The following is a 13,004-nucleotide window of genomic DNA, read 5'->3' as shown; positions in this document are numbered from 1 at the left end:
AACTGGCCTGCACTGATTAGTGGCAATGATGAAAACGAACGAAGCAAAAGCTGAGGCCAATTTTCAAAGCTATGAACATAAGAAATGGTTGCAAGGATATAAAAAATTGTCATATATATATTTAATCGATTTTTTTTAAAAAATAGATAAATAAAACAGACAACAAATTTTTAACTTCAAAAAAAATTATTATCAATATATTGATGGAAGTTGAAATAGAATAATATTTGTGCAAGATTTTACGGAGTAATAATAGTTTAGGTTAATATGCTTATTGGAAAGTATGCCTTTTTCTATTTATAACTACAAATTGGTTCCATCTCCAAACCAGATTAAAAAAATTCCGTAAATGAATAAAAAGGAAAAATACGAATAAAAGGAAGGCTGCTAAATCTCTGACCAATCTCCCAAAGCCAAAAGGTCAAAAGCTTCCCCTAACTCTTCTCTTCTCTTCTCCTCTTCTATTAAGTAATACAATTAACCTCACTTGTAATTCACTCCAAACCTTAATAGTATTTTTATTTACACCTCAAATCCTCTGAAACAAATGTTTGCCTTCTTACAACTACCATCTCTTCATTTATTCTCAACCAAAATGCTACCCCTGCCTACCATCTTCATCTCTGGTTTTCAAACATCCTAAAAACCAACAACTGGTTTGTACTACATCAAAGGAGAAATCTTGAAACTTGAAAAACTTGTGTGTTTTTGGGGCTATGATGGGGAGTAAATGGAGGAAAGCAAAGTTGGCTCTTGGCTTGAACATGTGTTTGTATGTACCTCACCAAAAACTTGAAGATTCATCACCATCATCGTCCATTAAGCATCACCCTGATACTGCTAATGTTCCTTCAAGGTTTTCTTCAGATGCTGTTCCTCTGTCTCCTTCACCCAACGACTGTCGCCCCACTACTCCTACCCCTTCCTCTTCCGGCCTCCGCCTCTCCAAATCCGTCCCTAAATCTTCCAAGGTTTGCATTTTTTTTCTCATTACCATTCTCATATCTTCATTAAAAAAAAAGAGTTAGGAATAAGGATTTGTTTATCTTTTTGTTATTCTCTAAAGTGTTTTTTTGGCTAATTTTTGTTGATTCTTTTTAATTTCATATGCAGATGCAATTATGTTTTGTGGTTTTATTGTTTTTGTGATCTCTAACTAGATCTTAGAGCAGATTCTGGTTGTCAGTGATTAGCTTATTTGTTTTATTAATTAACTTAATCTAACACAGCACTATCATTTATTTGAATGGTTATACCTTTTACATTATTTAAATACAAATTACTGTTGGTGTCAATTTCGGAGGGTTCTTGGTGGGATAAAATATTGTAGTAATTATTAGGAAGCATTTGTCTTATCACTATAGTAATTTTGAACAATGAAGGCGTTATTATCATGTGGGGTAGTGATGGATGGTGGTGATTCTGAAATTTCAGTAGGATGTGTATTTGTTGTTGTGTTGTTTTCAACTCTCCAATAACAATAAGGCCATAGATGGAGCCAATTGGGGATAAAGTGGACTAGTCCCTTTAAGGACCATTATTCTTTGCCTTGGTAGAAAAAGGAAATACAAATTGCCCTACTGCGTCTCTACTCTGTACAATGCACTCTCTCTCTCCACCTTGAAGGAAAAGTGCTGTGTCTGCTCAGCATAACTCCACTTTTCCACACACACACAAATATTTCCATCTCTCTCCTTTTGATGATCGTTTTCGTAAAAGCCTGTGAACCGTTGATTGGTGAGCTTTTGCTCTAATAAGCTTCAGAAAAAAGAAAGAGTCACGGGAAATAGAAATTAAAAATTTTGGGGCAAACCCCATCATTTCCACTTCTTTTGCTGAACTTTACATTATTTTTTTATTTCTCTTTTTGGGTTTATTTTTTTGTTTGAAAGGTTCATCATTAACCTGAGAGGGTTTGTCTGATTACTCTTTGCCTTTTGAAGTCACCCCTTTAGTTTTTAGTTCGTTGAGTTCCTGATATATCCTTCACAATGCTTTGACTATTTACCATTGACCTACATTTATGGTTTATTACTTTATTAGCTTTAGTTTGTTTGAGATTTCACTGTAGTTAAAAGTTAACCCCTATCTAAGGCTTTATCATGTAGATAGGTAAGGTTGCATTATATTTCTTCTTTTGATGTGCCAGTCAGTCTCAATAATAGGGCAGTATGATGACAGAAAGAAAGAGCCAGTGATGGGCACTGTACACTGACCTTTGAAATATTCACGTTCCTACAAACTATATTATTATTATTATTATTTTATATAAAAGTAGTATTTAGATGTTAGATGTGGATTTTGACGCCCTTGAATTCCCACTTGCTCCCTTTTGTACTTTTTTAAAAATCTATGGGCTCTTGTGGGGATGGTTAATGAGGGCTATGCATCAGTTAAGATCCTGTTTTGCGAAATGTTGTTGTAATTTGGTACACCATTTTTACTTAATTTAACATCTTAATTTTTACTTAATTTAACATCTTACTGATAACAATTTGGATAGTGCTGGCAATACATGAGATAAATGATTGTCTGGTATATTGCTTGGTGCTGCTATGGTTTATAAAAAGAGGAAGCACGAATTACTCTGCTGTGATTGTATTTAATGCTGTGATTGTATTTAAGGTGAAGCCATTTTTGTAATCTTGGAGTAATTAAATGTTACAAAGAATGATTTGGAATAATGCAAATGTTGTAAAGAAAGAATTTGATATGGTAAGTGCTTTAAATCTTTTTTTTTAGGCCTTGCTTGTATCATCTTCTTACCTGCTGATACTTTCAAACTGCAGAAAACCTGTTCGATATGCCTGACATCGATGGAACTAGGGCAAGGCCATGCCATTTTCACAGCAGAATGCTCCCATTCTTTCCACTTTCACTGTATAGCTTCTAATGTAAAACATGGAAATCAGATTTGTCCAGTTTGCAGAGCAAAATGGAAGGAAATACCCTTTCAGAGGCCTGCTTCTCATCTTCCCAATGGAAAATCAAGAATCAATCCAGCAGATTGGCCCCGGGATGACGCCTGGGCTGTTAGACGCCTACCTTCCCCTAGGTTAGATTCAACTAGGCACGTTTCTTCACTATTCCAAGCCTCTGAGCCAGGAATCTTTGATGATGATGAAGTCCTCGATCAGCAGCAAGAGAATCCTCAACAAAATGTTTTTGAAAAGGATGCTTCGAAGAATAATTCCATTGGAGGAATAGAAGTTAAGACATATCCCGAAGTTTCAGCCGTTCCAAGAGCTAACAGTCACAATAACTTTGCCATACTAATCCATCTCAAGGCTTCCCACACAAGTGGAGGGCTAAATAGCAGAAACCAAACTATATTTTCCCCCTCAACTCAAAATTCTCGTGCCCCAGTTGACCTTGTCACTGTCCTTGATGTTAGTGGTAGCATGGCCGGTACCAAGCTTGCATTGCTAAAACGAGCTATGGGTTTTGTGATACAGCACCTTGGACCCTCCGACCGTCTGTCTGTAATAGCATTCTCTTCCACAGCCCGTCGCCTCTTTCCTCTTCGTCGGATGACTGAGACCGGACGGCAAGAAGCGTTGCAGGCTGTTAACTCTCTTACTTCAAATGGTGGGACAAATATTGCTGAAGGGCTTAGGAAAGGTGCGAAGTTGATAGTAGATCGGAAGTGGAAGAACCCGGTTGGAAGCATCATACTGTTATCGGATGGGCAGGATACTTATACTGTCTCAAGTCCTAGTGGATCTCATTCCCAGACCGATTATAAATCACTTATTCCTCCCTCGATTCAGCGCAATGGTGGGACAGGTCTCCGTGTCCCTGTGCACACCTTCGGGTTTGGTGCAGATCATGATGCTGCTTCAATGCATTCGATTTCTGAAATATCTGGGGGCACCTTTTCTTTCATAGAAGCCGAGGGTGTCATCCAAGATGCTTTTGCTCTATGCATTGGAGGGCTTTTAAGTGTGGTAGTGCAGGAGGCATGCGTTAAACTGGAGTGTGCTCACCCAAACTTGCTAATCAATTTGATAAAGGCTGGGAGTTATCGAACCAGTGTGACGGCTGATGCTAAAGCTGGTTCTGTTGATGTAGGAGACTTGTATGCTGAAGAAGAAAGAGACTTTTTGGTGACAGTCAATGTTCCAGTAGATGAATCCTGTGATGAGATGTCATTGCTGAAGGTTAGATGTATTTACAGAGACCCCATATCAAAGGGAATGGTGTCATTGGAAGAAGACAATGAAGTAAAGATCCAGAGGGCAACAGTAATAGGACAGCCAATAGTGTCAATGGAGGTAGACAGGCAGCGAAACAGGCTCCGCGCTGCAGAGGCAATGGCTGAGGCAAGAGCCGCTGCTGAGCATGGTGATCTAACTGGTGCAGTCTCTCTGCTCGAGAGTTGTCGCAGGGCTTTATCAGAAACAATTTCTGCACGGTCTGGTGACAGGCTATGTGTTGCATTGTGTGCTGAGCTAAAGGAGATGCAAGAAAGAATGGCAAACCGTCGTGTGTATGAGTCATCTGGAAGGGCTTATGTTTTGTCAGGTTTGAGCTCACATTCCTGGCAAAGAGCGACTGCACGAGGCGATTCCACCGATAGTACAAGCCTGGTTCAAGCTTACCAGACCCCTACCATGACAGACATGGTGACTCGTTCCCAGACCATGTTCTTTGGGAACCCACCGCAGCGAAAGCTTCGACAAGCTCAGTCATTCCCAGCCCGTCCACACCCAAGGTAAACGTAAGCTTCTTTGACAAGCTCAGCTCAGTCCATTCCCATCATGTCCACAGCCAAGGTAAATCATTGGCGAAGTCTTGGAAAATTATCCTCAACCTATCATTTCCTATATCCAATAACCTTTTTGTGTTGTGGAAAATTTGCATTTTAATTTTTGTGGCTTGGGGAAAGCAGGGTGTAAACTGGAGTAATAGAAAGAAACGAGGCTCGGTGTCTTTTTCAACTGGTGGGTATATTTTCTTGTTCTGATATGTGAAGTAATAAAAACTTGTAGACCATTGAAATGACTGGTTCGGGATTGGGAGATTAATGGAGGTGAGAAAAAGGGAGAATCTGGGAGTTTAGTTGTTTACCTATTTTGATAATGGAGCATTGTACATAGGGAGCAATGGTTTCCTTTGTCCTCAAAACAAGGTATAGCCATGTAATTGTGGGATACTTTGGGGTGAATTCTTCACTAAATATATATGATATGGTGGTGGTATATCTGTTTTTTATTCTTTTCCACAACTTTTTTGTATTACTCTTTGAGAATTTGCTTGAAAACAAAAAGCAAGCCATGTTTAATTCACTTTGATTCCAAATTTTGGTCTTGAGACATTTTCAAGTTCTTCCTCTAGGAATGAATTCTTCAAGAAATGATGTAAAATATAAGCGAACTACATGGTCAATTGGCTAATCCAAGCCCTTGGATTAGTTGACCAATCTTTCACAAGCACTCAGATTTGCATCCTACGGTCAGGAGTCGCAAGGCCCCACCTTTGCAAGTGATTTATCTACGTGACATGATCAATTAAGTTGACCTCTTTTCCGTTGTCTCTAGCTACACGCAACGTTCGAAAACAAAATTAAGTTTTCATTAAAATTAGTTCAATTTAAGATTTCAATCAGGATTTATTATATGTTTAATTTAAGAAATTAAAATAAAAGGGGTTTTTTCCCAGAAGTGTTTTATTTTGCTTTAGGTGAAGTGAAGGACATAAATAAAGCCATTATTTTCTCAAAGTAGAGGTAAGCCGAATTTTCATGATTTCTTTTTGACTTTTTAGCTTTTGATTCTTTTTAGTAATTACAGCAGTAATTTAATGACATTTGTTTAGATTACCCATAAATCCTATCTTTTTAGAAATCGAAACCACGTGATCATAATGATTGACATTCGTTGATCCAATGGTCTATATCAACTTTTATGCCCCCACAAATGACGCAAAATCAGGACGACGACACTCGACAAAAAGTGGGACCTCTAACCACGTTCAAGTTTTAACTCTACAAACGTGCTTTTACTTGCACTCCCCAACGTATGCATTAGCAGACTATGTCGGTATTCTATCTCTTTGAGCTAAACTAAGCCGTTTTCTAACCGTTGAAAAGATTCCGCAAAATTGTAAAATTTATTTAATATTTTTAATTTTTACAAAGAACCCAGTTTTTCTTATCCTGAACCTGAAGGCTGAAAATGGGTGAGAAGTCACTTTCATGTTGGCAAATGGATAGTTTTCGGAGAGGTGGTTGATGGATTTGTTCTCTTCTTATTCTATTTTCTGGATGGTTTCAAAAATCATTAGTCTTTGTCCATTTTTTATGTGTGCTGTTTTCTGTCTCTTCTTCATTTGCAAAGTTCTTTTTTTCAACTTAATTACTTTACTATATATTAATTCTGATTGGTAAATGCTAGCATTTCCATTCTTTTGAGCTTCTCTCTGGAGGTTACACTGGCTTTTTTCTTTTCTTTTTGCTTCAGCTTTTGCCTTTCTATATATATTCCCAGGTTTGAACTTAAACATCCAAGCAATTTATTCTAGTTTTTATACTTTTTTTTTCTCTTTTAGTTTGGTGATTCTATTGTTTGAAGTATCATGTTCAGTTCATGTTTGGTATGGTCTGGAAACAAGCCATAATTGAGTTTTGTAGATAGGTATGTGTCTTTTTTACTCCATTAATGCAGTTGCAGCTGGACTGGTGGAGTGGGGAAGTAATGCCTTCAATGCCATTACTTTGATAATCAATAATACCACATGTTTGAAGTAACTACATGGGTTTTCTTAATGACTGCCTTAGGACTTCATATATAATAATATTTTTACTTAAATGTATTGCAAATGGTATATAGACAATATTATTATTATGAATAGTATATCAGGTAGTCTTAAAGAGTGCCGCAATCGTAAGCAAAATCCATACTAAAATAACAGCTGTAGAGCTTTTATGTTTACCCTTAGGACACCTATGCAACGGAGGCCTTTTCGTTACTTTCTTTTGCTTCGGTGTTGCTTTCCCCGGGACCGTAGATAGATATGAATGAATTTTGTGAAGTTTGTTATAGAATTTTTGGTAGAGAATACCGGTATTCAGTGTTATTTGCTTGCTTGACTGATTTACTCAAGGGTTGAAACAACAGAATTATCAACGTAAGCTGTTGGTTGGCCAAACATGAACTTGGCAGTACCTATCATGCTATATTTATTTGCCTTCTTTTTGGTATTCTGATCATCAGATTTAAGAGTCTCGGTATGAATGTGGGGGCATCTTTTTTACTTAGTTTGAGATTTCAATGCTATATCATATACGATCTTTTAGTCTGTTCTCCATCTTTGCTACTTGTGTCTGTTTCCATATCTGCAAATTTACGGTATATTTGATTCATTTGTCACATCAGTTTTCAAGCTTTTTTCTCTCATTTGGTTTCCGCAGATTGGAGGCATTAAAAAATCAGGGAAGTGTAACAGTGTCCTTCCTCTGCTTTCTAATGAAGGTTTATATATAAATTTATGTGGTTATTGATTTTATTATTTCATGTTAGTTACGCATCTGAAATACTTCAGATAAATCCTATTTCGTAGTTGAGATTACTATTTTCATGCAAAAACTGAGGTTTTGCATGAATTTAGGTAGAGTCATGATGGCCATTCCAACAGTCTAAGTGAAACTGGAGTCTACCATGTGGTTCACACATAGAAACGAATACCTCGATCAATGTGCTGCATTTAGCACGGTGTTTTACGAATTTTTAAGGGAAATCTGCCCGTCTCTTCGTTGCAAAGCAAGATTTATGGTTTTAATTTCTTCCGCCAAGAATTCAAATGCGGATATACCCATTCCATCCTCCTTCCTTAGTCACATTGCTTTCACATTTGCGGTCAATTTGCATTTTGTTGAAGCATCACCCCACATTCATTCTGGACTTATAACCTAGAGATAACTAGATATTTTTTTCTCCAGTTTAGTGTTCGGATCTGGATAAATGAAGCTCGAAGTGGAAGTTGTTCTTGTTTGTATCATTAGTTTGATTTGGATTCAGCAAAGCCTTTGTGGTTAGTATGAATAAAACTCTCTTTAAATCTCTTTCTCTCTCGTCTCCCATTTTTTTTTTAAAAAATTTAATACCATATTACCATTGGAGACACTGGGTTCTGGCTGCACCTTTGCTGGGTTATGTGTTGACAACCTAAGTCTAGCTCTCCTTTTAACCATTTGCAGACCTGAAGAATTGTAAACGCTTCTCATGGTTTGTTTGCTAGTTATTTAAATGCTACTTAGCTGAATTTCCTTTTGGATCACTTAATGGCAGACGAATTTTCTAATACATCGGGTTTAAGCAACTGGACATGCACATGCTCTTCCGGAAACCAGAGCTATATCCTTAAATCTAACTGTTCTAGGTCCTGTTATTGCAATCCAGGTAATATATTTTTATTATTTTGGTAGATTAATTCTGAAACCTTCTAACCGCTTTCATATATTTCTGCCGGTGCTAGGAAGGGCGAATTTAGGGGGATAGCAGGCCAGCCCCTATAAATTTTGTAACGATATTTTTCATTTGAACTCAGTTTTTTCTTTTTTTTTTGAAAATTTATTTTAACCTTCTAATTAATGTCTAAAAATATGATAATTTATGTCTAGCTGTCAAAGTTTTCAAAAGATTTTATTAGCTTGATTTCTTTTATAGAATATAAAACTTTTTTTTGACAATAGAATATAAAACTACTTTATATGAGAAATTAGATAACATTTTTAGTTTAATTTGATAAACTAATACAAACATATATAACCTTTTTTTTATTGTCTAGATACTAATTTGGGTGGCAAGATTAACTTCAATTTAAAATAAGGTTAAATAATCGCCTTATTTGGTTCTCTACATATTAATTTGGATGCCAAGATTAACCCGAACTTAAAAATACTAAGCCGAGCCTACTTTGAATAGCTTATTTTATATAAATATATAGGCCCCTTTTATAAACATTTTTTACTTCACCCTTAGCCATGTGCTTATTCCTTTGCTTTGCCAAGTTACAGTCTCATGAAAATGCCGAAGTAGTAGCATTTTGACAGATGAAAGTAGGTCATTGGGTTAAATAAGCCTGAGAAAAAAGGAAAAAAGAAAAGAAAATTATTGCATAAGATTTGAAGCATAAATACTTATGTTGAGAATGTTCCATGCTTTATGTAATGTCCTACCACCATCTTGTTGCATCTAAAACACCAAATTTTGTGGCACCCTGACAGTTGAATCAAGTGGAGACAGGTGGACATGCGTATGTGCCACTAATGGATTTCCCGAAGTAGCAGTCGACAATTATGATACTACCTGTTTTACAGCCTGCAACTGCACTGCTGGTATTTTCTTCCGACTCCGAACTCCAAATATAAATGTTTATTTTTGAAGAATCCAATATAGTTCAGCTGCTGTTTTGTACCGTGAACCTCACAGTTGATCTGATTTAGATAAAAGCAGCTTTTAGAACAAATACTATGGCTTGTGATTCAAAGAAGTTGGCCGGTGTTGATATCAAGGGTTAGCTTATTTAGTGGATCTTTATTGTATTTTTTGATAGGGTCTCTTCCAGAGGTGCCGGCTTCAAGAAAGCACTACACTAACAGAGTTGTAGTAATTGTTCTATTGGTCTCTGTAATCCTCACAACTCTGTCATTTATTGCTTCGGTAACATGCTATTTCTATCGGAAAGACAACTGTCCGGAATGCCCCATCCAACCCTCAATATTCTTGTCAGATAAAGAAACTAGTTGCAATGGTGCTACCAACTTACTAAGTCAGAAGAGTTCTTTGCTGTCGGAAACTAAGATTAACATCGGCTTCCCCACAAGGCCTCTTGCAGGTATGTAAGCTGTCACATGTTATAACTTCCCTTTCTTTGATGAACATGATTTACTTTCAGCTATGATTCGATTTTATCGTTTTTCGCAATATTGGCACTCAGACTGGATTTATGTTGTCTTCTAAACCTTGTTCTGAACTTGGTTATTTCCAGGTTGCTTTCAGAAGGTTTCATTCCTTTGTCCAAGCAAACCGGGGACTGTACTCGGGACAGTTTTCCAGTTTGCCTACTCTGAACTGGAAAATGCAACCAATAAGTTCTCCGATTCCAACCTCATAGGAGTTGGAGGAAGTAGTTATGTGTACCGAGGTCAGCTCAAGGATGGAAGAATTGTTGCAGTAAAACGACTTAAAGTTCAAGGAGGTCCTGATGCAGATTCTATCATTTCGACAGAGGTACAATTTCAACTTTCTTTTTTTTGTTTTACTAGAACTTTTTGGTTAATGGAAACTCTCAATTTAAAAAAAAATACTTCATGCACAACAAGGTATTTTACAGTGTTTTTGTGCTTAGGTTGAGCTGTTGTCAAGGGTACATCATTGTCATGTTGTACCTTTGCTTGGCTACTGTTTGGAATTCAGCGGGAAACATGCTGAGAGACTGCTGGTATTTGAGTACATGCATAATGGTAATTTGAGGGAATGTTTGAATGGGATTTGGGGGGAGAATCTGACTTGGGAAACTCGTGTTTCGATTGCTATCGATGCCGCAAAGGGCTTGGAATATCTCCACGAAGCGGCTGCTCCCAGAATTTTGCATAGAGATATAAAATCCACAAACATTCTTCTTGACAAGAACTGGAGAGCAAAAGTAAGGATAAACAAATAAACACGTATTGAGTACACTTGATAATGTGAGGCTAACATAAACTGTAAACTTTTTTTTTCCTGACATAAAAAAACTGAACATGTTCAGATAACTGATCTCGGTATGGCCAAACGTTTAAGAGCTGATGGAGTTCCCAGCTGTTCCAGTTCTCCAGCAAGAATGCAGGGAACCTTTGGTTATTTTGCACCCGAATATGTAATTGTTGGAAAAGCCTCACTTATGTCGGATGTTTTCAGTTTCGGCGTTGTTCTTCTGGAACTCATCACTGGTCGACAACCCATCCATAAATCAAACAATAAAGAAGAAAGTCTTGTTATATGGGTATAGTAGCTTGTTTTCATGTGCTACAATACCAGTATGCCGGTTGATGTGATGCTTAAAACATTTCTTTACACTTTGTCTCCCATTCAGGCTACCCCTAGGTTACAGGATTGTAAGCAGGTGACCCCAGAGTTACCTGACCCACGTTTGAAAGGCAATTTTCCAGAAGAAGAGATGCAGATAATGGCTTACCTAGCAAAGGAGTGCTTGCTGTTGGACCCTGATGCTCGACCGACAATCAGTGAAGTTGTTCAAATCCTCTCAACTATTGCTCCGGATAAATCTAAAAGAAGAATTGTTCATGTCAACTTTCTCCAGGTAATGATTTTAAATCGGTTTTAGAAGCTGATACATAATCTGCTGACCTTCTAAATGGATCCGATAATACCACTATTTTTGTTAACTCTGCAGATGTCATCTGCCCATAACATGAAGAATGAAACTCTTGTAGAAAGACATCAAAGTGTAATTGAGGCTTTATACGACACAGATGAGTACATGCCAACTGAATCTACAAACTCAACCGAAATCTCACTGCCATTACGCACAGACGGTATTGGAACTGTTGGAAAACAAAGGGATACCCTTTCTGCTGAGTGCTTAGAGAGACTGGTTCTTTTGAGTTCCAATACTAGGAGTTGGGGTGTCCCTGATGATGAAGCAGTGGACTTAACTGAACCTCGACTCGAATCGTTCGATGTGGCAAATATCAAGTCCCTCAGAGAAGAACAATCCTACGGATTGGCTTAACATGCTATATACACAAGTTAGCCATTGGATTTTTGAGAAAATATTTCTTTGTTATTTTATTTGTTCTGGAGAGTATTTTTGGCGGAATAGGCCAAACATAGGTAGGTTGTGTTAGTACTAGGTCACAGTTTATTCCTTGATTGGATTTCATGCGTTTGTACAGAAAATGAAAAATCAAATGAAGTTTGTAGATGAGAGTGCATTGGTCCTCTTTCAGCTTTCTTGATGGACCTCACTAGCTTGTTCCTAAGCAAATATATGCTGGTAATTTTGTCATATTTCTCCTCATTTTAGCTTTAAACCAGATGAGTTGTCATCAAATATTCAACTCCCAAGTTTTAAATTGTGTCTCACTCCACCTATTGCTCTATAAAAATAATTTTAACCAGTACAAAGTTCCTGTGTTAGTTGGGTGTCATTTACTATTATTATTGCAGAGAGTTGAAATCTCCCTTTGAATGGTAGTTGTCATATGACTTTGAGAAAGGATGGTGTAATTCATCAACTTATATAACAATCTCACCGGATATAAGATATCTTTCCAAAGTCTTATCTCCTCAACCAACAATGGATCCACCTCCTCCACCTCCAACTCCACCACCGACGACACCGCTGCTAGCTCCGTCACCTCCAGAAGGAGGGTTATGGGAATCATGGTAAGATGTTCTCTCCATTGTTATTGCATTTTACTTGTGCATGAAGAAACAAACAGGGAAACATTTCTGACATTTCAAGGGCTGCTGCCTGGTTCCCTATCTGTTTGCAGTTTGTGGTTTCTGTGTTGCTGTGGAATATTCAGAAGCTGCTGCCCTCCACTGTTTGAACCAGGGCCACCTCCTCCGTAGATCTGCATTCTTTTTTCTCTTTTTGGAATGTATGAGTATTTTACAAGGATTTAATTATTTGGAACATGATGATTGGTTCTTGTGGTTTGTCATTCTTCTTCTTATTATCTGCTAATCTATGTAGCAACTGAGATTAGTGATGCAAAATTTATGAATTTATAGCTTTCTTCTAATTTTATGTCTTCAATAATATATTAAAGATAAAAAACAATGTCGTTTAAATGTTAATAATCATGGAATCAATTGATTAAACCTGTCAGCAAATTAAGCTTCTTATTCTATTTATGCTAAATTTTGTTATTAATTAATGTAGTATGTATAAATTACAGATTTAATCCATGTAATTTAATTTCATCTATTTTAACTCTTAATACTTTTTCGAATTTTAAAAATTTAATCTTAACCTAAATGATTAAATTCATC

The 13,004-nt window shown here is 37.0% G+C and overlaps 2 protein-coding genes across 12 annotated transcripts; both read left to right on the top strand.

Moving 5' to 3' along the window:
• Positions 1–335: 335 nt before the first annotated feature.
• LOC107958568 (E3 ubiquitin-protein ligase WAV3) lies at positions 336–5,214 on the top strand. Of its 3 annotated transcripts, none has more exons than XM_016894378.2 (2): positions 336–971; positions 2,790–5,214. In XM_016894378.2, the coding sequence occupies exons 1-2, from the start codon at positions 717–719 to the stop codon at positions 4,716–4,718; spliced, it is 2,184 nt and encodes a 727-aa protein (XP_016749867.1). In that variant the 5' UTR covers positions 336–716; the 3' UTR covers positions 4,719–5,214. The 3 variants fall into 3 exon arrangements, with proteins under 3 accessions (XP_016749867.1, XP_016749868.1, XP_040969201.1); XM_016894379.2 differs by lacking the exon at positions 336–971 and adding an exon at positions 1,051–2,715; XM_041113267.1 differs by lacking the exon at positions 336–971 and adding an exon at positions 1,053–1,737.
• A 973-nt stretch (positions 5,215–6,187) lies between these two features.
• Positions 6,188–12,754, top strand: LOC107958569 (receptor-like serine/threonine-protein kinase NCRK). 9 transcript variants are annotated; one of them, XM_041113273.1, is made up of 12 exons: positions 6,188–6,225; positions 7,412–7,472; positions 7,940–8,031; positions 8,289–8,399; positions 9,227–9,337; positions 9,556–9,837; positions 9,991–10,232; positions 10,351–10,647; positions 10,753–10,986; positions 11,077–11,304; positions 11,398–12,392; positions 12,503–12,754. In XM_041113273.1, exons 3-11 carry the CDS (start codon positions 7,962–7,964, stop codon positions 11,734–11,736), a joined length of 1,914 nt encoding a protein of 637 aa, XP_040969207.1. In that variant the 5' UTR covers positions 6,188–6,225; positions 7,412–7,472; positions 7,940–7,961; the 3' UTR covers positions 11,737–12,392; positions 12,503–12,754. The 9 variants fall into 9 exon arrangements, with proteins under 9 accessions (XP_040969207.1, XP_040969203.1, XP_040969208.1 ...); XM_041113274.1 differs by lacking the exons at positions 6,188–6,225; positions 7,412–7,472 and adding an exon at positions 6,266–6,488; XM_041113271.1 differs by lacking the exon at positions 6,188–6,225 and adding an exon at positions 6,267–6,488 and having other exon boundaries at positions 7,412–8,031.
• Positions 12,755–13,004: the final 250 nt, after the last annotated feature.

Source organism: Gossypium hirsutum, chromosome A05, assembly GCF_007990345.1.
Source record: "Gossypium hirsutum isolate 1008001.06 chromosome A05, Gossypium_hirsutum_v2.1, whole genome shotgun sequence".
NCBI lineage: Eukaryota > Viridiplantae > Streptophyta > Magnoliopsida > Malvales > Malvaceae > Gossypium > Gossypium hirsutum.
Note: the sequence above shows the minus strand (reverse complement) of the source record. Positions and strands in the feature narration are given on the sequence as shown.